At 42.2% G+C, this 23389-nt stretch overlaps 1 protein-coding gene across 1 annotated transcript in view; it reads right to left on the minus strand.

Annotated features, from left to right (window-relative positions):
- Positions 1–3785: 3785 nt before the first annotated feature.
- The window catches only part of prickle2b (prickle homolog 2b), a 92923-nt gene continuing 73319 nt past the window's right edge, over positions 3786–23389 (minus strand). Inside the window, 8 exon segments of the mRNA XM_046875044.1 lie at positions 3786–4786; positions 4788–5199; positions 5290–6096; positions 7327–7513; positions 8311–8514; positions 10186–10323; positions 10453–10566; positions 16264–16447. Coding sequence (XP_046731000.1) covers positions 4315–4786; positions 4788–5199; positions 5290–6096; positions 7327–7513; positions 8311–8514; positions 10186–10323; positions 10453–10566; positions 16264–16447 — 2518 coding nt within the window. The 3' untranslated portion in view covers positions 3786–4314.

Genomic DNA, 23389 nt, shown 5'->3' on the forward strand with positions numbered 1-23389 from the left:
TTGTGGAAGACCCTGTTACATTAATATAATATAGGAACACAGTAGAACAGAAAGAAAGTCTCCTTTCACTGTAGCCACAGCTGCACTGCACGCATACATCATCTCTAGCAGAAGCATCGATTTTAACCTCGTAACACGACCCCGGGTTTTAAGTGCATTTTTGAGCATTTTTTCCATTACAGTTTTCCTGGGGATTTAAAATAAAAAAATGTGTGTAAATTGTGTGTTTTAGTTCAAATTCTACAGGAAAGAAATCGTAAAAGTATAAATAGTTCCTGAAAAAGTTTAATGGTTTTGCCTTTTTTTTTGGCCTGACCTTTCCCCTTTCCACACAATGTTGAAATTTCTTGAAAATTTTGTCCTGGAAATGTCCTTGTAAGCGTATCTGGGACCAAATCGATTCCTTCTCCTCTGTTAAGCCTTTGTGGAATGAAGAAAGCAGCTATTAAACAAGAATATATATGAGCTTGTGCAGTTTGCTACAGATGCGGTTTGCAAGCTCTGACTAGTGCAATCGAAGGACATTAAAATGCGGACAGTATTGTACGCCTGGCTACATGGCCCCAAGTGCCTCCAACTTAAAAGTCTGATTGATGTGAGTGAAACAGCCTTCAAGCAACATGCACTTTACACTACAGGCGCCTGCACCGCTGATTCTGAAGGCGTCATGGCAACAGACACTCTTTGAAGCGACGCATCCGAGAGTAAAACTATGAAATAAAGAGTATACTGGAAATAATTTTATACAAATTCTAGCCCCACTGTATCAATGATCTTATATTTTCTTACACACCTACATCTTTTGAGAATAGTCTCGTGAAATAACTAGAATACGCTGCCTAATTGAAGATGTAAGAACGGGATCGCTGATACTGTAAAGGCCATTACTGCCAGCTTTGATTATGTGACATGGGAAACACACTGAAGGTGGTGTTGCTTCTCTTCTGTTTATTTCCCCATCTCCACCAAGCACACTACAACACGCCGCTAACAATTCCGACACGTTCTAAATGCCGCTGGAATCCGAACCAAGCTGCTATTCGAATTCCCATCCCCAACCGAACTGGGGTCAGGCCTCTTTCCGCCGTTGCTAATTGAACACACATGATAAGGAGCAGACTGGAAATCTGCGTCCATTTGCAGTCACACGATTCTTATTTACGGGTTACTGTTCCGGGCGCAAATTAAAATTCCTGCGTCCTGCAGTTGCGAATAATTAGATCAGACTATTTGAAGGCTGTGTGCTAAGCGGTAATTTGGCGCAGTTTGGATTTAAAAGACAGATAATTACGCATTTCGGCAACCTTCGAACGAGACTCCACATCCTCCGTAGAGGGAATAAATAGCAGCTATGGGAGTTATTCAGGGAAGCTGACTCGACACGAGCCCTGACCGAGTGGAAGGCAGGAAGATTTCAAGAGATTAAAAAAAAAAAAAATCGATGCAAATGTGGGAGGATTAAATGTCTATCTATGGTGCATCCACTTTTTGTGGATTAAAAAACATTTTTTTACTTAAAAAGAAAAATAATTTATTATTGGAAAAATGCCTTCTCCGCTTCTTTTCATCATTTCGGAGATGAAATTCATAAATGACTTTGAATGACCCTGATCTGCATTAGCATTTTATTGCTTTCTAGGAGCAACACTGATTAAAAGAATTGATTACCAGTGAATCTTAGTGCTTCGTATATGTCAAATATGGACCACTATGGATGTTTTTATGGAGGACTGCTTTGTTTATGGAAGCTGGAAACATTATCAGATGTGAACATTTTGAAGTCATTCACAAGTTCTGCATCTTCATTACATCTTTCATGAGAACAAAACAAGGAGGCCATGTTCTCTTTTAAACAATGACCCTGAGGTTCCATATCAAGACCATAATCTTTAAGCTCGAAGATCCAATTAAGGATAGAAAGGACGTTCTGCGGTTCTGTGAAAACCTGTGCGCACGGAAGACGTTTTTGAAGAACAATAAACATGTGAAGCTTACAGTTCATTCTCTGGCTTAATGAAATGATTCCACACTGAACAACAGCAGTGGAGCTCGAAAGCTATGAGTAGTGCTTGAATCAACTGTTCGTAAATCGTAAGGAATCCAACGACGGATTGGCAGTTCAACACGGCGTGAAGCATACCCACAATTCATATTTACCGACAACCTGCAGCATTGCGCATAGTGTGGGCAAGGTTTTCGAAGCGCCCGAGCATTTTACACTCGTCTTAAAAGTTAGAAAACGCTTTCCTTAGGGCATTACCCGCATCAAACCGGGTATAAATTCACGCAAACAAGCTTGCTTCAGCAGAAACCCGCTTTGAAAAGCGCTTGATGGTTCCCATTAGTGAATTGGACATGGTGTGTTTTAAAGGGGGGGATTTGTCAAGGCTAAAACCTCTCTCATATCGTTTCTTTTCTCTCCACTTAAACGCCAAAACCCCTGACTGTTCTAGATTTTATTTAAATAGCCAACATAATTATTCTGTAGGCCGAACAAGGACCTCCTGGAGAAATGGCTGCGTTTTTCCAACTATAAAAATAAAACGGACATAAGATCCAATGAAGCAGAAGTATCAGGAGGATAACATTCGACTGCCTGTGTAGATGAGATGCCCCCAAGTCAGACGATGCCATCTTCCAAAGCATATTTCCTTTCATTAATCAAACTGTTTCAGACCTAAGCTAAGTATTCCCAGAACAAATAGAAAAAAAAAATCATACTGGAGCATACACTGTCCTGATGAGGTTCATATGCTGAATTAGCAGCACTCAATACGGGCTCCTCTTCCCCTCATCCGCACTCAACTCACTACTGAAAACAAAGAAGGTCCTGTTTTGTTTTTAAACTCTGCAAAAAGAAAATCTTGTCTCGGGTGATTTCAGATTAACTTCCAACACCACCACTATTTTGGCTGAATTTCTACACATATAGGCGTCGCCTGATCGGCTACAAAGAGATCATTCATTCGGTCATTTCCATCAATAAAAACCTTGGCCACTGCTGCTACTTCATATAAGTGAACCATCTCTACCAAACTGCTGGGTTGAAACCCAAGAGAGAACAGACCAGTACCGTCCCACCCAATCGCTATCCTAGTGCCTTTAATGTAGTTCACGTTTATGAAGCTGTTCTATGAAATTGTTGCCAAATGCTTTTTTTTTCATCACAACAACATATATGAACGTCTCGAAGGACGTGAAGATTAATGCAAAGACTTGTAAAGCCTGGTACCTGCCATGTAGCTTATGTGCAAATTCCTTATTTCTCTATGATGCTATGGTACATGATTCGATTTCCCAACATTAAGCCTGATTTATACTGAATAATGGTTGCCATGAAGGGGTGTAACTCGATGCGCTTGCCCATTTTTCCTGCTTTAAACACGCCAACTTTGAGAAATTACAGTCCAATATATCCCACTAATATAATTTTTCCATCCATCTAATGTTGGTTCGGGTCCGAGTACATTTTTCATAATTTGTTCGCCATTTTTAAAATATGAGTTATATGAATTTTGAAAATAATATTTATTTTGAAAGATTAACAACACAGCTCCCTACCATGTACTTTAAACTTCAGGTTGTCAAAACAAGAAACTGTGAAACTGATCGCTGGATTTTCATAAGCATGGTGTTTGCGGAGAGGAAACGTGTGAGTAACAGTGGGCAGACGATGCCTCATCACCGCGTTCTAATGCATTTATTCATTGAGCAGATGGCGAGTCGATTTTTCAAAGGGCATTTCTTGTTTTGATGATCTGAAAGCAACACCTGTCAGTCAAAACTACTTGCCGAAATGCACTTTTTTAATTTCTGATACAGGACAAAAAAAACAAAAAAACAGCAAAGTAACTTGCATGCGTTACTATTGAATCTCTACATTATACTTAATACATAAATGATTCTATTGTTACAAAATATAAAAATATGTGGTACATCATTTACATTATATTCATTCTTTACATCATTAACTTAAGCGTTTTTTTTATTATTATTTATTTACTAATATACACATTGTTAATTATTTAATAGACTCGTTTCAAAACACACTGCAAGAAGTAAAACTGGGCTGGCTATAAATGGAGTAAAACTAAGAGCAATTGCAAGTTGGCTGCAGCAATACCGGGGAAAAAAACTTTCCAGGAAGTGATTATGTAGGAATATCAAAGGGTAAAAGTATGCAAAGAGTTTCTTAAGCTGACTTTACTGAGTACCGCTCACTGACAACCACACAATATTGAAAAGCAGATTCAAAGCAGGACAAGTGAATAGTTGAAATTGTTAAAGTGGAGGTGAGTGCATCAGGGGTGTATGTTAGGAGATGATGCAGTTTTTGCTTTTCCTGCGCTTGCGAGTGTGTAACTGTCCTCTGGTTCCTAGGTGACCAGACCCTACGAGTCCGGTAGAGCTGTACTTGTGCAGTAACTCCTCACTGGTCATATACCGTAGGTTAACTGGCTTGGGGATCGGCTCCCCTAGGAAATAGCCTTCGTCCTCGGATTCGGAAGACGAAGAACAGGTAGAGCACCAGTCATCCTCGTAATCGTACGGATCCCAGGCGTAGCGACCCATGTGACGTTGCGGAGCCGGGTTCTGAAGCGTAAGGTCTGAAGTTGTGCGAGGGCACGGCCTGAACGCCTGCTGTCTCAATCTGGCATCTCTGTTTACTGGATCGCGGAGGCTACGTGGGGGAGGAAACCGATCATAATCCTCGCATACACGTAACTGAGATCGCTCTGGCACCGGACGATGCTGGGCTGCCAGATTGAGCGCGTTTTCAGAGCGAGCGGCGAGAGCGGCGCGAGCGGTGATGATGCCGTCGTCGCGGCTCTTCCGGTTCGACGACACGCCGGTGAGTCCGCTCACTCATCGGTGCCAGACGGGCGTTGTGAGCGCTGCTCACTAAACTCGCCCTGTCCTCTTCCTGATAGGTAAAGCCAGGGGGAAGAATGGTGATTCCAGGAGACGGCTGGGAATATGGATGTGGGTATTTCACCTGCACGGGGGGTTCCATCTCCAGGTACGGCTGTCCAGTGGTGAGGCTATGGAGAGATTCTGAACTGTGGAACTGCACTGAAGAGTTTAGGGTGCCCATGTTGCTTTTCTCCGAGACATTCATGCCGGAGTCTTTGCTCAAGTCGGGCATAGAGAAGCGGGACAAGTGCTCCTGCCTCTTACCACCACCATCTGCTGAGGTACCTGCATTCAACACAAAAACAGGTAAAAACAATACTCGTTACAGCTGTGAAGAATGTCTTAATAAGAAAATAACAATAAACCAAGACCTACCTGTAGCATTTGACAGAGCTAGTGACTCCATGGAACCACGGGGCGTTTGCTCAAGTGGTGTCAACTGTTCACTAAAGCTAAGTGCACTGATGGGGTTCCTGCTGCGGCCGAGTTGAGCCGCAACCTCCCTCTCTCGTTCCCTCTCTCTCTCCCTCTGAAAGGCATGCATGCTGATAGAGCGTTTGTCCATGAATCCGTTGGATGGCACCTCGTTAAAGCTAGCCTGTGCTTTCAGCTCGGACGGGTAATGTGTCTCCGGCTGGAGCCAGTTCTCATTAAATGAATGTACCTTGAGGGCAGATATAGGGGGTCTCTTGGAATGTGCAGATTCTTTAGGCCTGCTGTCTTGCTGGGCATAGGACGTCCTGATGTTGCACTGGCTCAGCAGTTGCAGAGGAGTCGGTGAAGATTCATTCCGACTCTCATAGCCGTATCTATCAGTTTGCTTTTTCCAAGATGGAGATTCTCTGGTCAGACTTGGGGCCTGACTCGACAGACTCAGCAGATCCATCTGCAAGGAAAGGGGGTCCACGTCAGCTGAATAGCGCCCGCTGGAAGTGTTTCCACTCTTGCTGGATTTCGAGCTGTGCCTGGTTTCACGGGTTCGGCCGCTTTGAAACGCGGAGTCCGACGAGTCCGAGCCATTGGCGTCCTCGTTCACGCTACAAGCCCGAGAGCAGAAGATCTGACCCTGCTTGGGCAGAAATGGACGACCGAGTAGGGACTTCTTGCAGCGCGCACAGCAGAAGCAGTCTTCAGTTGCGTGCCAGTGCTGACCATCGTAGGTCATCTGGCCCTGGTCAATACCTGCGATGGAAAAAGTTGCTATTGATATTGATTCAGATATTCCATCCAAAATAAAATAATCAGCAAAAAATATCGACTGTAACTTCTTGCTCAGTTTGAAAAAAAAGCATTTTTCAGGCAATGAAAACTGTTAGGAGCTCGAGTTACTGATTATGAAGTCTTAATAAGATCAAATATCACTCTCGGCGCATTTTAACGGCGCTATTGACGAGCGAGATAAGCGTAGGAAAAATGCCAAATATTAGAATATCCAGTCTAATTCCCCTAAAGTGTAGAAGTGTTTGGCGTCAGCTGATTATGCTGCACGCCTTGCACTACACAAATACATTACATTTTAATTGTAGCTCCACTTACACACGCAAACCGGCCCCAGGCTAATGGGCAACATCTGTTTTCGAACCAGTTTCTTTTCAAAATCAGTTTCACTCCCATACTTTCTGCAGCCTATACAGAAAATGATTACAGACAGAATTTTTACTGAGTGACATGCCAAAACGCAGCTGGAACCGATGCTGGGCTCGAGACCAACGAGCCGGGTTATTATGGGATGGAGAGCTGCCTTGTGACACAATGGGGGATAAGTAAGTAATGGAAACATTGGGCAATATATGAATAATAATGTCAATAAGTGTTATGTCTTTAGGACCGCTCTGGTCTTGCTTGGATCGCTGTTAGTCACTATTTTCCTGCAAGAAACATCATTTCGAATGAATTATTGACCTGCTGTCATGTTGAATAATTATTCAACAACAGTTATAGGTTAATCATGGGGTTACAGACATTATTTTGTCATAAATACCTCCCACCAGAAAGAAAAGAAAAGTGGAATGGATTCAGTCAGAAACAGGAACTAGTTTCTCCTACTCTGACACTAATGCCCTTGACACAAATAAAGCCCACCAATACAGTGGGGTGGGTCATATGACAAATCATTGACCCAGGACTCTTTCTCTTTTATTCAGCAGGTTTTATGTTCAGCAGAATACTAGTCCATCCTCTGCCATGCTGCTTTCTAACATAGGATTGGGATGAAGGTGGAGTCTTGCCATTCCCTGTTTGGCGTTTGTTTCATTCTAAACACTTTTCATTCCCTTAAGAAAAAACCTCTACCCTCCATCCATTCTTTATCTAATCCAGATCAGATGTTTCACAGCTGAACATTTGCAATTCCCTTCCAAAGGAGATTTAGCCGGTCCAGTAGGCCGCCGAGGTGCCGAAATGTGATCCTACCGATATGTTCTCCGCAGGAGTCGCAGTACTCGGCGTAGAGGGACTCGAAGCATCCGCAGCAGTACGGCCGACCCTCTTTCATGATGTAGCGCTGGCCGCCCAAAACCGTCTCACACTCGAAACAGCAGAAGTGCTTCATGTGCCAGTGCCTGCCTTCTGCTTCTGTGCACTCGTCTGCAAAGATGATCTGAGGGAAAGAGTTGAAGGGTGTGATGGAAAGTGATGCATGGCCCCATTTATCATTAAATAGAAGCTAAAAGCCCAACTGCACCCATCCATTACATTTAATTTTAGGAGAGAAAGCGAGGCTCAGTGGAATCCGTCGCAGACGCCTTCGCCCCGGGCTACTACCCTGCGCCAAACACCCATATATCAGAAATGTACAATTTTCGACTGCTGGATCGTGTTCCAGGGTCCTACATATTCAAAATGAACATGATTATAAGAACAGGACAAGGGGGTCAGACACCTGAATTATTCATGAACATTATTAGTTTAATGCCTCCATTAATCCAGCTAAGCCTTTACTGTTAATCAGCGGTGATTAAAAATGCATGGACTCGTGTTGGACGTCTTTCTTTACACATGTGCGGCTCTGAAAACGTTCCCAAAGCCTGTAATCTGACACAAGACTAAGTGTTATATATAGACGGCTTCTAAACCGCTAAAAGGAAAATAAACAAATAAATCGCTTTCCAGTCCTTAGTCAACTTATTAGATATCATCAGATTAAAGTTGGGAAGTAAACTGTGCAAGAAAGTAGGTCACAAGGCCCGAGATTTGGGGACATCCAGGACATTCATTACCGCAGAAAATGTAGAATATATAACGGAAAATATAGGATTAGTTGATGAAGCAGTGTTAAGATTACCACCCCAGTGGAGATTTTATTTTATGGCCAATCCAAATCACATTCTAGAACTAAAAACTGACTATACTTTCATGCATAGAGTTGTTACATGGTGTGTGCTGGGCTCGTCGTACCTCGTCGCATGCTGAACATCGCGGTTTCAGCCTTTCGGCATGGTGCCGGCCACAGTAGATTTTGCCCTCCTGGTAGAAGTAAATGAGGTCCACCAGGAGCTCGTCGCACGTGCTGCACACGAAGCACTGAGGGTGCCAGCACACGGCGTGACCCCCTCGAGACGCGAAAACGGCGATGTCTCCTCCGTTAATCTGTCCACCACACTGATGAAAAAAAAAACATCAGATGCTACAATGTCCTTCAATGTATAAGAGAAACGTTAACAGTTAAGTAGTTAAGACTTTGGATCAGAGGGTCGCTGGTTAAAATCCCATCATGCTGCCACTGCTAGGCCCTTGAGCAAAGCCTTTAACTTTAGCTTTACAGAGATAAAGAGGTTATAATGTTGCATAAGGAATGTATAAGTGTGTAAAACCCTTTTCCAGTTGCAGTGCTGAGGAAACTTGAGCTACGGAAAGTGGTATTTCACTCGTTAGCTGTTGGATTTATAATGAGAAGGCAATGAGCTTAAATCCCAATACTGCCATCACTGGGGCCCTTCAGCAAGGCCCCTAAACCTCAACTGCTAAGATAATAGTAACCTATTTTGGATTAAGGCTTCTACCAAATACATACATGTAAGCAGTATGAACATGATCAGACAATATTATTTTTTACGCTTTTTACTTTAAATCACAATTACTCAGTGTTCCATAATGCGACCTAAACAAAAAAAAATAACAGAATTACATTTAAACTGGGGAAAAAAAAAAATGCAGCCACCGTTTACGACTAGACGCTTTAACTGTTTGAATGGCGGGTGAAGCTGTGATTGGAAAATAATAAACGCCATGGTTGGGTGATGCTGCCAGATTGCAGTTATTTTCCTCTAACAGCATACCCAACAGTGCTTCCATTCCTGTTCCACTACATCGATTCGCCAGCGATGCACTTATTCTTCACGCTTTAAAATTGCAGCGGTCTCCAAATCGAACGTCGATCGTAAACGTTTATTCCCGAAAACATAAGACAATTATGCAAATTATGGTTATGGTTTGAGGGACGTTTTATAGAATCGCACCCGTTTGATAAATGCAGTCACACAGAGGTCAGCGCTGGGATGTGGGGGATTAAATCAATAGAGCAAACCTTTCTATTACAGAGTCCATCTGACAACAGTGACTGACAAAAATGGCTATAAATCTAATATCATGGGGTCTTCGTTTTCGTGCACACGCTCTTTTTAATTCCCTCGGTCCATTGTTCGACTGTATGGTGTTTATTATCTGCTATTAAATATAAACCCGAAACACTATTTAGAGCACCTTCAGTTCCAGCACAGCTGAAGACTGAATAAATATCTGCAGGTTACAGAAGAGAAAGAGTGAGAGTGAGTGTGTGTGGACCATCTGTGTGTCAGGGGCAGCAGAAGGGGAGGAAGGGCAAGCAGGTGGACTCGAGGATCTAAACATACTCAAAGCTATGCTTGGACAAATAAATATTTTAAAGTAAACAGGCATAGGTGTAGAACCAGACCTGAATTTTCTCCTTATACATCTGTACTTTTTAGTAATAATTGTGGAAATGCATGTTGGAAATACATTTGTGACCAGATGTGACCTTTGGGCACTGTGGCATATTTATGGCTGGGAAAAAAAATCTGCATATTATAGATTCTTTTTGTCACAGAAAAATGCATGTTTCATGGATTCAGATGTTCCATGGAACGTATCCCGTTCTTCTTCTCTAAATAACTTAGAAATAGATGCAAACTTACCTTATGCCTTGTAGTACTCAAATAATAAAATGATAAATAAATTGATGTTATTAGTAAATAAGAACATGGTTAGCAAACTACATACTAATCTGATATGCAAAACACCAGATGGAGTCACCTGTTCACATATGGCTCCGGTCATGGTGACTGGAAAAGGCCTGACGTTACCCCGGCCCAGGTTCTCCCTTTTCCTCTGGTTACTAAAGAGCTTCAGCTCCCTCTTCTCCTCATCGTCCAGAGAGCTACAATACCGCACCTGAGCAGGAAGGAGCGATTGTGCACACACAGACTCCGACGTTATTTACATAGCAACAAGACAAAGTGTGCTTATGTAAAAAAGCTAATACAGGTGTGCTGAGAAGGACACGTGCGTTAGCGCTCTCACCTCATTGTCGTGAGGTGGCAGCTGGTGCAGGAGCTGTTTGATGCGGTGTTTCTCTCCAGCGCTGTTTACATATGGCACTTTCTCCTCGGGCAGAGAACTGTAATACTGATGGACCTGCAGTTCAATAACAGACAGAAAACAATGCCTTACTACTATATACTACATAGTCACCTATTAACCAATCAGACAGCAAGAATATATAACATTTTCATGGAAAAAATGGCTTTGCCTTTCAAATATCACATAGAATACAATCGTCTATTGTACTTTCAGAGGGTTGTTTTGGAACTAAAACATCACCGTGACCTGGTGGTCATCCGTTAGGGTCCCGTCATTCGCAAATTAGTTTTTATACTTTGGGGAAGATTTGTATTTAATCTAGTACAACTACTAAATGTATACCCTCACATAACTTTCTGATCTTCGAAAACCTCCCCACAAATCCTGACTCGATTCTGTGATATTCAATGTGTTTTAACGTCCAAATCAAATCCGAAAGATCAAGACAAATCCGTACAGACTTGTACGCTTTATTACAAAACCCGCACCGGGTCTTAATTACATATCTCTCATATAGATGTGGATGCCAGACCTTAAGCTTGGTATGTGCTGTTTGAACATTTCATTCTACAATTATATGCTGTTACAATCATTTCCATTCTTCTGGGAAGAGGTTCCACTAGATTTTGGAGTGTGCTTATGGAGATTTGTGGAGATTCATTCAGTCTGATTCATTCAGTGTTTTTAAAGACTGACGTAAGTGAGGAGGCCTGGGGTGCAGTCAGCGTTAAATGCAGAGCTCTATAGCAGGAGATCTTCCCGGAAAGTTTTATGCTACAACATCCAAGGACGTCCTATACAATTGTGCATCCTTCAACTTACACATTGTGAAAGAACCACCTATGGCTGAATACGTCAGGTGTCCCAGTATATTTGTCCTTATTGTATATTAATATTAATAATATATTACAGTGGGAACCATAATTAATTTTATTAAAATAATGTGTATTGTATTGCTTTTTTTATGTCTGTACTAATTAATTATTATTATTTAATTTATTTATTTTTTGATTAATTATTATATGTAATTGTATTTAATGTGTCAGCGTCAACCTTAATTTGATAGAAACATAATTAAAAATAAATAAAAATCTATATATCTTTGTGTGGACTCCTTTAACCTAGGTGTATACAAGCAAATTGGATAAAGACTAATGGTGATTTAAAAAATGGACAAAAAGGAAACAAGTGTCTCATCACACCCAAAATACAAATTTATTTATAATTCTATTTCAAGAAATCTCTATCAGCCAATCGCATTAGACCGCTTAACGTCACATTGTTTTAAGATTCAGATATAAATCCATTTTCTAATTACAATTTTTTTTTTTCAGTTCACGCTGTGTCTCTTTTACTCAGACTCACTACTTCCACGTTTCCATTTTGGCATAACAGCCTATAAACAGTATATCCGACTGCAAACCTGTGCCAACTGGTGGTCATCAAATTTCACTTGTTTTGCAATTCTGCAAAGTTGGAATTTTTCTGCAATAAATCCAACATGAAATGTCTACACTTGTGTCCAGGGAATGAAGTAAACATCGGGGCAGGGTGTTACTCAGCCCCTATTCTTGTGAACCCATCCCCCCATTCCTTGACATGTCCTTTCACAGACACACACACACACACACACACACACACACACACACACAGAGAGCAATTACAGTCAGGGTGATTTATAGCTGAGCAATGTAAAGATAATGGAATCTGCCCTCTCGCATCCCAGGCTGTGCGACACTAAGGCTTCATCCCGAGACCCTGCATATGCGTGTGTATTTTCATGCACACACACACACACTTGAGCGTATTTATCCATATGGCCCGGCACAGCTCTAAATTACGGTGATTAAGAACGGCGCTGAGACACGACCTTTGCACTCCACCTTTTGCGGCCTAGTAGCGAGGACAAAATGAGCGGTTTTGTTGTTCCCAACATGCAGCAAGCCTTTCATTATATAATCGGCCTAATGAGGGCACTGCATCAAGCTACGATATATAATCATCGCAGTGTTCGGTTCGCTTCAAGACGTGTGGGATTCTAACTCACAACCCTGTGGTAGAAAGTGGTACAATTCATGTTTTTATCTTAAAGAAAAATTAGCGAACTCGGATACTGTGGGGTTCCAGGCATTCCTTCAGGCCTTCCACCTCATTACACATGGACTAATGTCTAATGACTTAACGTGATGAAGCACTGAGCTCCATCTGCCCTTCTTTATACAGAATAAACCCATCCAATAAAGCAGACAAAAATGGATATTCCATAAGGCGTGATTTATAACCGTTTCCGAGGTGCTGCTGTTGGCCGAGAGAAACCAGTGAGGTGCTCCATATCAATCACTCACTTTTCAGAAATGGATAAAGTAAAAAAAAAATCCTTTTTGTTAAAAAATCTAAAACAAACCAACAGCTCGTCACACCAGCGCAACTCGAAAACAAGAATCCTAGGTCGTAATTCTAACACGCCTCGTCTGCGCAAGGCCCCACGTATCCCCTGAAGAAGAGCGGACTGATGGCTCTTCCACTGCTTATCTTGGCCGGCCGCGATTTTCGAGAAGTACCGGAGAAAGTCGGGGGCCGAGGGATTTGTTCAGCTGAAACTTTCGGCGGTCGGGATCCAATAAATTACCGAGCTCGCTTCCAACAATAACAATCAGCGCTGGTGCGGTGCGGACATCTGACGGGCGCGAGCCAGCGCTCTCATGCAAACCAGCGGCTCGTGGAAACAACCGTAATCAGAGCGAAGAGATCTGGCGGACCGCCCGCGAGTCCAGGGGTCTGGCAGCCACCTTGCGCATCTCAGCGCGTACAGCTGGCTTTCATAACACGCACAAGGATATGTTGATGTTTTGCAGGACAAAAACCAAAGCCTGGTTATTTACATATCCAGCCTCATTTTTGTGGACCGCTTTATCCAAAGGGCTCGAATCGCCATTGCCCTCAAGCGATACGAGTCTTGTTATTTATCATACAAAATCCCCGCGGCAACCGCAACCAAGTAAAACACCAGAGCGCCGCTCCATATCCAGGAAGTTACAGTTCCCGTAACTGTCTGACCATATTGTAAAATCGTTTGACGACTATGAAAAAAAAGCTGTTCTGTCCCACTTATTCGTTTTCCACATTGAGACTTTCCATCTGAAGGGACTCGTCTTTTGTGAGACGTAAAAAAAAAAAAACAGAAAGAAACCAGGTTACGAGCTACTTCCTTTTTCCACAAAGACTGAAAGACGGCGGTGAGCCAAGTCGGACATGCGTAAGCAGAATTGCCTCCCGCTGCTGCAGGGTCCAAAATCGCAACGATGCCCTCGCAAAACTTCCCGTCCTTGTTTTTTTCCGCGTTTCTTCAGAAGCAGAGCGATGAGAGACAGAGAAAAGCAGAACCCAGTGGAACCCTCGGAGCTATTAGCATTCCTAAGCCAACATAATTGGATCACTAAACTAATACCAGTCATGTGAGCTTTAGGAAATAGGCGGTAGTCTCTCAAAACCAGTCCAGGAATCATCACGCAATCATGCGTGCTGTCTTTGCTCGCTTCTGGATAAACGGCTGTAAAAGAGCTAATTGGAAAGGAGAAACATGCAGGCTCGCTGTAAATCTCATCCTTCATTTCCTGGAGGTAAGCAAACGCGATCCACTCGCTGTCTCCGGGTGAAACTGCAGACGTGAGAGTTCTAATAATGAATGACCTGCTAATAACGAGCGGACTCGCTTGCTGGCAACTTCGCCGCGTTGATCTCACCCCGATGCCACGTATGCTGGCTCCTGTTGCTCGCCGCTGGCAAGGAACCCAGCAATTCCAGCACAGAGGTGCAAGCCAAGGTCTCTCTTGGAATGCGTGGCCATCCGTCAAGGGGCGATATCAATCCTGATTAGAGGCAAGCCGCGACCGACCGTGGTTACTTGCGGCGTTTAATAAATGCCCATCACGACCGATCGATCTTTCTCCCCGTAGCAACGAACTCGTTTCTGCGTCGTATGGAGCGATTTGAGATAAATCGACCGCCAACCGTTGGCTGACCTCCGAGGAGCAGGAAAAGGAGACGGTAGATGGCCTTTATTGGTTATTGAACTGCTACGCCCTGCTAGCAATAAGACCTTTCAGTTCGGGGAGAAAATGAAACAGCGTAGCCATGAATGATTTAACTGGTCTATAAAGAGAGGGACAACCACCCGCAGCGCTCTAATAAAGCCCATGTGAAAATACGCAGAGGCCAAGAAGAGCTTCGAGGAAAGCTAACGGCACGACGCTCTTAAAAAAAAATCATGTTTTTAAGTAGGTTTGAATTGAAAATAAACGTTAAAGACCTGACGAGCGCTCTGGACAAATTCGGGTATTTTAAAGCTAAAAAAAAATTCATAATAGAGGGTAACATATTGTGTATGTGTGTGTGTGTGTATGTGTGTGTGTGTGGCATGGCCTTACAAACACCAGAGCAAATTAATGCCAAAGTTTAGATTTCTGTAATAACAACCGTGTCCGAGCTCACGCATGTGTTCGTAACCTAACGCTACACCCTGCCCTGTTCATCTCAAACTATACGCTTTAATGCTTGTGACGGCTTAAGGATAGATGTGTGTTAATATATCTGTGTGTTTAAACCGAATACTGCAAAAATGTATATATTCAGAAGTGCCATGTTGCGTATGTATGTGTGTGTATGTGTGTGTCAGCCCGAGGCTTGCGCGTGTGCCAACAAGCTGTCCGAATCCGCTTATTCGTTATTCTAAAAGGCTTTTCTGTCTGGAGATGGTGTGTTTATTCATGCGTCTGTTAGGAAGGTTTGTTATTTTTAACATATATTCGGAGTTGAGGAACTCAGCCAGGGGCAATTTGGATTGTAGCCTGGTGTCTGAGTAAAACATGGCACATAAAAACCTAAATTACTTTTACTAATTTTTCTTTAAAGAATTTACAAAGCACTACAATAATAATAGATATATAAAAAATGCATGCACTATATGGACAAAAGTATTGGGACACCTGTTCTTTTTCTGCAATATATGGATCTTCTCCAAACTGTTATCACAAAGCTGGAGGCACACAATTGTATAGGACGTGTCTTTGGATGCAGTATAATAAACGTGTTGGTAATAATCCAGTTTGACATGCCCCTGTGCACAAAGCGAGCTCCATGAAGATCTGGTTTACATGGTTTTCGAGAGGAAGAGGATCTTGAGTGGCCTGATATAGAGCTCTGATCTCATCCCTACTGTTGACTGCCTCCTCACTTCACCTACATCGATACCTGATATATATATATATATATATATATATATATATATATATATATATATATATATATATATATATATATATATATATATATATATATATATATATATATATATATACACACACACACACACACACACACCTGACTTTACTAACACCCTTGTGTCAAACACAAAATGTCCCCACAAGTATACTTCAAAATCTAGTGAAAACCTTCCCAGAAGAATAGAGGTGATTAAAGAGGAAACTAAAGGATTAAACGAGGACTAAAGGCAAGACCAAAGCACATTTAAATCTTTTGATCTTTATGTCTTTGATCTCAAATCTGGTTGAGATGGTCTTAATCCAGGTATATGCTGATGTTAATTTAGGTTTATAACCATCATCAGTGGAGATCGGTAAGGAGCTGGAGACGCTCTCCTATTGCATGTTAGAGAAATTAACTCCTTAATCAACACCCTTGCTGACTGATGGTGTTAAGAGGGAGTAAAAGGCATAGTTTTAGGTGTCATACCTGTTCGGGTTTGAGGCCCGGTGGCACCCAGGCGTATTCCTCCAGAGCGCAGCCCGAGTCGTCGTCAGAAGTGGAGTTCCTCTGAAAGTCATACAACAGCTTGGACACAGTCTTCTCCATCTCCAGGGGCATGGCCGTCACAGCATGATCCTCACGTGGACACTTGCAGTGCAGACAGATCTTCCTGAGCAGAGAAATCAGACACGGGTCGAGAGTTACATCGGATTCTGGCCATTTCACTGAATCCAAATTGTTTGAAATCTAAGCGATTCGAGATCATTCCGCAATAAGTCCAGTGTTATGGTTTGATTTGCAGGAAAACGGAGCTCTGCCAAACAAATCAGGATTGTTTAAACAATACCAGACGGACTGATCAGTCGATGTCTCCCATCTGCTCACAATTTAATACAAACATCCAAATTATCGGGGAAGAATAAACAGACGCTTTCATGAAACATGTTTACCTGAAGAAAGTTGCTTGATGGACTGTAAATATTGGTAGTACACATGCTCAATTCTCTAATCCAATGGAGTTTTACACTCCATCAGTGTTTCTGCAGGTTTCACAAAGTCAAATTTAAGCCTCTTTAAGACATTAAGAATAAGAAATTAAGACTTCAATCTTAAAAATAAAATCCGTTTTCAGTCTGTGGTACAGACTCGTCTAATAACAGAAAGCTGACTGGCTGCTGCATGTTGGTTTCATTTGTTTCGTAATACAGCGAATTATATTTGGACTGGCGAAAGAAAGAACTACAACACCACGGAAACTAACAAACAAAACACACAGGTAGCGTTACATTCACACTGTAAAACTAGGACCTGTTTAAGATTATTTAAGATCTAGAACAGTAAATATAAGACTTGCTTTAAGGCTTAAAATTTTGATTTGTAAATTTGAGACATTTTTTTTTACTTTTTAAGACTCTGTGGAAACCCTGTTCATCCTCTTAAAGGGGCAGATCAATTTTTCCCCTAAACCTGTACCACATAACTATATACAGTTATGTCTCATGGGTAGGTGTGTGTTTGATATGACTAGCAAAATAGTTGAACATGATATGCATCACTAAACATACGGACCAAAGTATTGGGACACCTCACTTTCCAGCCATATGTGTTTTTTTCTCCAAACACACAGTTTGAGGCAAACAATGACACAAGGACGTATTTGGATGTGTTAGCATTACATTTTTCCTACACTTTTTTGGTGGACCCAAACCTGTAACCAAATATATCCTTTACGTGGCCTGCTATAGAGATCTGACCTTAACCCGATCGAACACCTTTTGGACGAATTGCAACGCTGACTGTACCCCAGGCCTCCTTACCTGACCTACCTCAGTACCTGACTTCAATAACACCCCTGTGGCTGAATGAATCTCCACAAACACTCCAAAATCTAGTGGAACATCTGTCCAAAAGGCTTTTATAACAACAGGTAATGGGAACTAAATGTGGAATCTGACGTTCAAAAAACACATACCAGGCTTATGGTCCATATAATGTAGCTTTGCTAACAAAGCAAAATTTGACTATTATATATATATATATATATATATATATATATATATATATATATATATATATATATATATATATTTTTTTTTTTTTTTTAAGTGAAAAACCGAGCAGCACTACCAAATAAAAAACAAAATAAAAAAAACAATAAACCAATCGGTGCAATTTTAAAGATGTAATATGTAGCTTCTAATCATTAATTATAATAGATATTCGGGATACCTTTAGTGAAATCATCATTCACCAGGTTTGGCCCTGATAAATAAGGACCACTATTTGCCTGTGAGATGAATTCAGTGCAAAATGCAAACACCTGAAACAAAGAATTTGCAAGGCGATGTTGGGGGTGATCTTTCGTCCTTTTCAAAGAATTTACCGGATGTATCTTTTAAAATCTGTGATTGCTACAGGTCTAGACGCTTTTTTATATAAATACCCACAAACTGCACCTTTTAATGCTGACTCAGACATGAGTCACGCTTCTTCCAGTAACTCATTACAATAGGGCGAGCTTTCTGAAAGGCCAGTATATTAAACACATCAATTTCACCCCCCAAGGACACCGACAGACCCACACACACACACACACACAGACACACATATACACACACACACAAATCAGTGTCCTGTTCTTCCGAGTGTTAAAAGCCTGCATCAGATTACAGTGACACTTCACACACAAATACACACAACTGCTGGCTAAACTCCTCCTCACGCTCTAATAACTTGGCCACATTTGGTTACAACAAGGGACACCGAAAAGTCATCTCAAACACACACACACACACACACACACACACACACACACACACACACACACACTTTACATCTGGTTAGTCTCCAGCAGGGCAGATGTGGCCGTGCCAAACCTCACTCCCTAGCTCCAGAGGCTGCTGGTCAGATCTCTTAACCTCATCTGCCTCAGAGGTATGGACACAACACAGACCAAATCCTGTTAGCACCTCGAGCACCCCACAGGCGCTGCCGCTTCAGGAGAAAGGGGGCACATAACCACAGTTCTGCAGAGACTACAAAGGGTAGCCGTTCTGGAGGGGTGGAGTCATCCTAAGAGCTCATGCCCTTCATTAAAGTAAGGTATCATTGTAGGATAAGAATGTGGTCACTGGTGTGACCTGAAGTGACCTTTCTTCCTAAAGAGACGTGTAAAATAAATAAGTGCCCCTCAGCCCCCCCCCTCGGAGCCACTGTTTTTTTTTTTGCTTTATCACCAGTCCGTATCTGTAACATGGAAATGTAAGAGTTATATTTGATTATATCTGCATTCTCCATGAAAGGACACCAGACCGGATAAACAACAACTGACACTTTGCAAGTCAATCAATGTGTCTTCTGCACTGGAAACCGGGGGTCTGATTACAGCTCGCAGTAAAGCTGCGCTATTATATATTTATTCGGTTATTTCCAAATAGGTGTGTGTGCGAATATTTTTGTGCATTTGAGAAAGTTTTACACAATTTTCAAGAGTCTATAAAGAACGGAAATACTGAAATACATTCTGAAGCACTATTCAAATGTTCTAATCAAGCGCCGGATAATCAAACCCCTCTCTCCAATCTCAAGCCTCTTATTAGCTCCCTGAGAAAACACACCTCTTTTTTTTTTCCTCTCGCTTAGGATGTCGAGTGTTTAACACTTGGGCAGCTGCTACAGCAAGGACAAGGACAAAAGCTTCGGTTTCACGCGTGTGCTGAAACCGAAGGAACGTTTCACCCAAACAGTCCACTATCAGTAATGATGGATGAGAGGAAGCGGGAGCCGCAGTAATAATAAGATCACGCTAAGTGCGCCCCATTAGCTTTAACTGTGTACTGGACGTGTCTGCATTTTTTGCAGCAGCAGCATTCCTGTCATACTGGATCAGGCGGCAGTGATGTGAGGCCGGAGTAATAAACTAAACAATGCATGTGCTTTGGGGTTTGATGACATCACAAGACTGTTTTTTGCTGCATTTTCATCTTAGCTGTGTTTAAACCTAAAACAGCTAGTGCTTCCTTTCTTGATAATTATTTTTCCAGTGATGTTAAACATTATGTATTGAGAAATTCAACATGCCATAGTGCTGTAAGTGGCATGAAAGTTGGGCAAACTAAAAGACTAAATCAGCGCTCTAGGGATTTGCATGAAATGAAAAAATAAGGGAAGATCCTGATTACGCAAGTTGTTCAGGAGGCATTTTTCGGATCTCTTTAGGTAGAGATGAATCATGGGCAATATCCTGCTGCATCACCATTAAAATTGTACTAAATATATAATCTCAATATTATATTTATATATATATATATATATATCACAATTTAAAAACTGCATTGTGGGTAATGCAGGGAACTTTAAATAGGAGAAAAAGGAAAAAAAGTCCAACTGTGTGTGGTTCAGGAGGCATTTTTACTTCAAATGCAACTTTTTTGCTTCAACTTCTAGCTCTGTTTGTGTTCAAGGTTTGGAACTTTGTGTCATGACCCGGCCTGAGGACACTGCAGCGACGCTCTCTTATCCTGACCTTAAGACTCATGATGACAAGGACAAGACCCTGAAATAGTTTCATCTCCATCAAAACACAAAAACACAGAAACAAAGCTCAGATTTAGGAAACACAGATATGTTGCTACAAAACTGAAACCAGGATGAAGAGCTTCGGAAAAAAAACCAAAGGCCAGATTCCCAGACAGTGTATGTATATATGCATGTATACTATATTATATATATATATATATATATATATATATATATATATATATATATATATATAAACAAACATGTTCACAAGGAAAATTCTTTCCTAGGACAAAAAAAGTCATCGCTCCCCAGTTCCCGATTGATCGCAGAAGCCCCAGTGAGGAACAAATCGGTTTTCCTTTAGCCAGATCATTTCTCCAGGCTGAAATCGTAGATATAAAGCACTCAGCGCTCGATAGACAGACAGCAAAAGGTCCGCATGCTGATTTCATTACAAAACCCTGCACACACAGCAGACACGGTCTAAAGGCCTTAAAAAAAAAAAAAAAGACACCACCCCGCCTTGACTAGACCGACATAAAAGCGGCTGTCCCGTCCCTGGAGTCAACGGTGAACTGCTGCCAGCCTGCAAGGCGTCTGGATAGACAGCGAGTCATGCGCTCGCGAATACGAGCAGACAGACGCTCACATTCCGGCTTAATAAGTGCATTTTTGCGTCGTTTTAAAACCAGCAGATGCGATGTGGTTACTGCTGGACTATTCTCTCCTCTGTTTAACAACAGCTATAGGCAAAACACATGGGAGTTTACGAGTAATTCCAGGCAGTTTGCAGGCATTTTTTTTTTCTGCCAGAGAAATTTCACATCGCCAGGATACCTGCGAGGCACGCAGGATTTCCATAGCATCACTCCAAACAGACGAGACGAGTAAACAGGCAGTGTGTTGTAAGAGCTAGATGCAGCTGGCTTTAACAGAGCTAATTATTTCTCTCTCTCTCTCTCTGATCGGTTTTTCCTCTTAAACACGCCAAAAGAGTGATCTTATAACAGAACCCCACCCAGTTTCAGACTGAAACACAGCCAGGAAAAGTAATGCGCTTCGATTATGGACCTCTCAAACCACCAATGGCTAGTATTCAAATAAAGTGATACAAAGTGATACGGAAATGTGTTACCACTAGAAACGTGGAACTGACAGGTGCATAGGCCACGCCTCCTTCATTTAGGACGATGGACATTGTCAGCTACATAGGCCATGACTACTTTATTTGGCTTTGAAGTTACACACTCAGAAACCACTCCTTCTTCATTGCACTGAAAACGAGACCAAACCTTCTCACACAATCATAAGTCACGCCCACTTCAATGGGATTGACAGGTCTCCTTCGTTTGGCGATGATAGACATTGAAGCTACATGCACATAGGCCACACCTTCTTTAATCAGCCTGAAAGGCCACACCATCTCACTGGGACCAACAAATACCGGCCACGCCTCCTTTGTGGAGATGACAATGAGACCACACCTTCTTATAGGTCACACCTACTTCACTGGGACTGACAGATACAGGCCACACCTCCTTTGTGGAGATGACAATGAGACCACACCTTCTCATAGGTCACACCTACTTCACTGGGACCGACAGATACAGGCCACGCCTCCTTCGTGGAGATGACAATGATACCACACCTTCTCATAGGTTAAACCTACTTCACTGGGACCAACAGATACAGGCCACGCCTCCTTTATGGATATGACAATGAGACCACACCTTGTCATAGGTCACACCTACTTTACTGGGACAGACAGATACAGGCCACGCCTCCTTCGTGGAGATGACAATGAGACCACACCTTCTCATAGGTCAAACCTACTTCACTGGGACCAACAGATACAGGCCACGCCTCCTTTATGGATATGACAATGAGACCACACCTTGTCATAGGTCACACCTACTTTACTGGGACAGACAGATACAGGCCACGCCTCCTTCGTGGAGATGACAGTGAGACCACACCTTCTCAGAGGTCACACCCACTTTACAGATACATAGGCCATGACTCCTTCATTTGGTGATGATAGACATTGAAGCCACACACACATTGGTCATAACTTCTCACCAACAAACATTCCTTCATCTGACCTAACAATGAGACCATGCAATCTCACACACTCATAGGCCACACCCATTTCTCCAAGACAGACACCTCCTTCATTTACAGATACTTATTTAGCCTTGTTCTTGTCTTTTAAGAGACTCACCATTCTGTTAAAGTAGTATCATTAGTATTGGCACCCCATGCACTGGATGAATAACCTGAAGAATGAACAGAGATCCAATTATAATAATAATTTTTTTTTTAAACTGGAACATTTCCAATCACGTTTAGCAATGGAACATATTGTTAGCAAGCAATTATGGTGCACTGATTCCATACGTTCAAGAGGACAGGGATTAGCGCATGTGCCCACCTGCTGCAATCCATCACGATCGGCTGATTTTTGTCCCCAGGGCGTTCGGGCACCTGTGGCCTGGCACACGTCCCACGTCTAACATCAAGCAGGCTTCATGCGTCACACACTCTCACAGACGGGGCCTTTGCATTCTTTTACTAGATCCGCTCTTTTTATTTATTTATTTATATATTTATTTCACGCCTTCGAACCAAAGACAAAGGACACGTTTGTGGAGTTATGCCGCGGAACATGCTTTCATAAAAGTGTAAATCTGCTCTCAGGTTGCTCCTCCTACCTATTCACGGCTGTCTGCTTACAGTGTTGTGCTAAAGAAAGATGCCTGCTGGAGGGGAGAAAAAAAAAAAAAAGTACACTGAAGCACTAAGGCTCATGCTGAGGAAACGAGTAAGCAACCTTTAGAGATTTACGGTACATTTCCCATCTGTCCAAACCATCTAAAAGCGCTCTAAAACACAGCGCCGTTGAGCGAGTCCGGCTCGGCAGTGCAACGCTGGAGACTCGTCCCTTCAAAGGGGCTGTGTGTGAAGCAAATCGAGCAGTCGGATTCAAACGAAGCCCCACGTTCATCGCTACTCTGTAAATGAAATGGAATCTACTCCTCCTACTCGAACGATTGAAACAAAAACCCGCTGCGTTTAGCGCGATAATGGGACG

The sequence above is a fragment of the Silurus meridionalis genome, chromosome 19, assembly GCF_014805685.1.
Source record: "Silurus meridionalis isolate SWU-2019-XX chromosome 19, ASM1480568v1, whole genome shotgun sequence".
NCBI lineage: Eukaryota > Metazoa > Chordata > Actinopteri > Siluriformes > Siluridae > Silurus > Silurus meridionalis.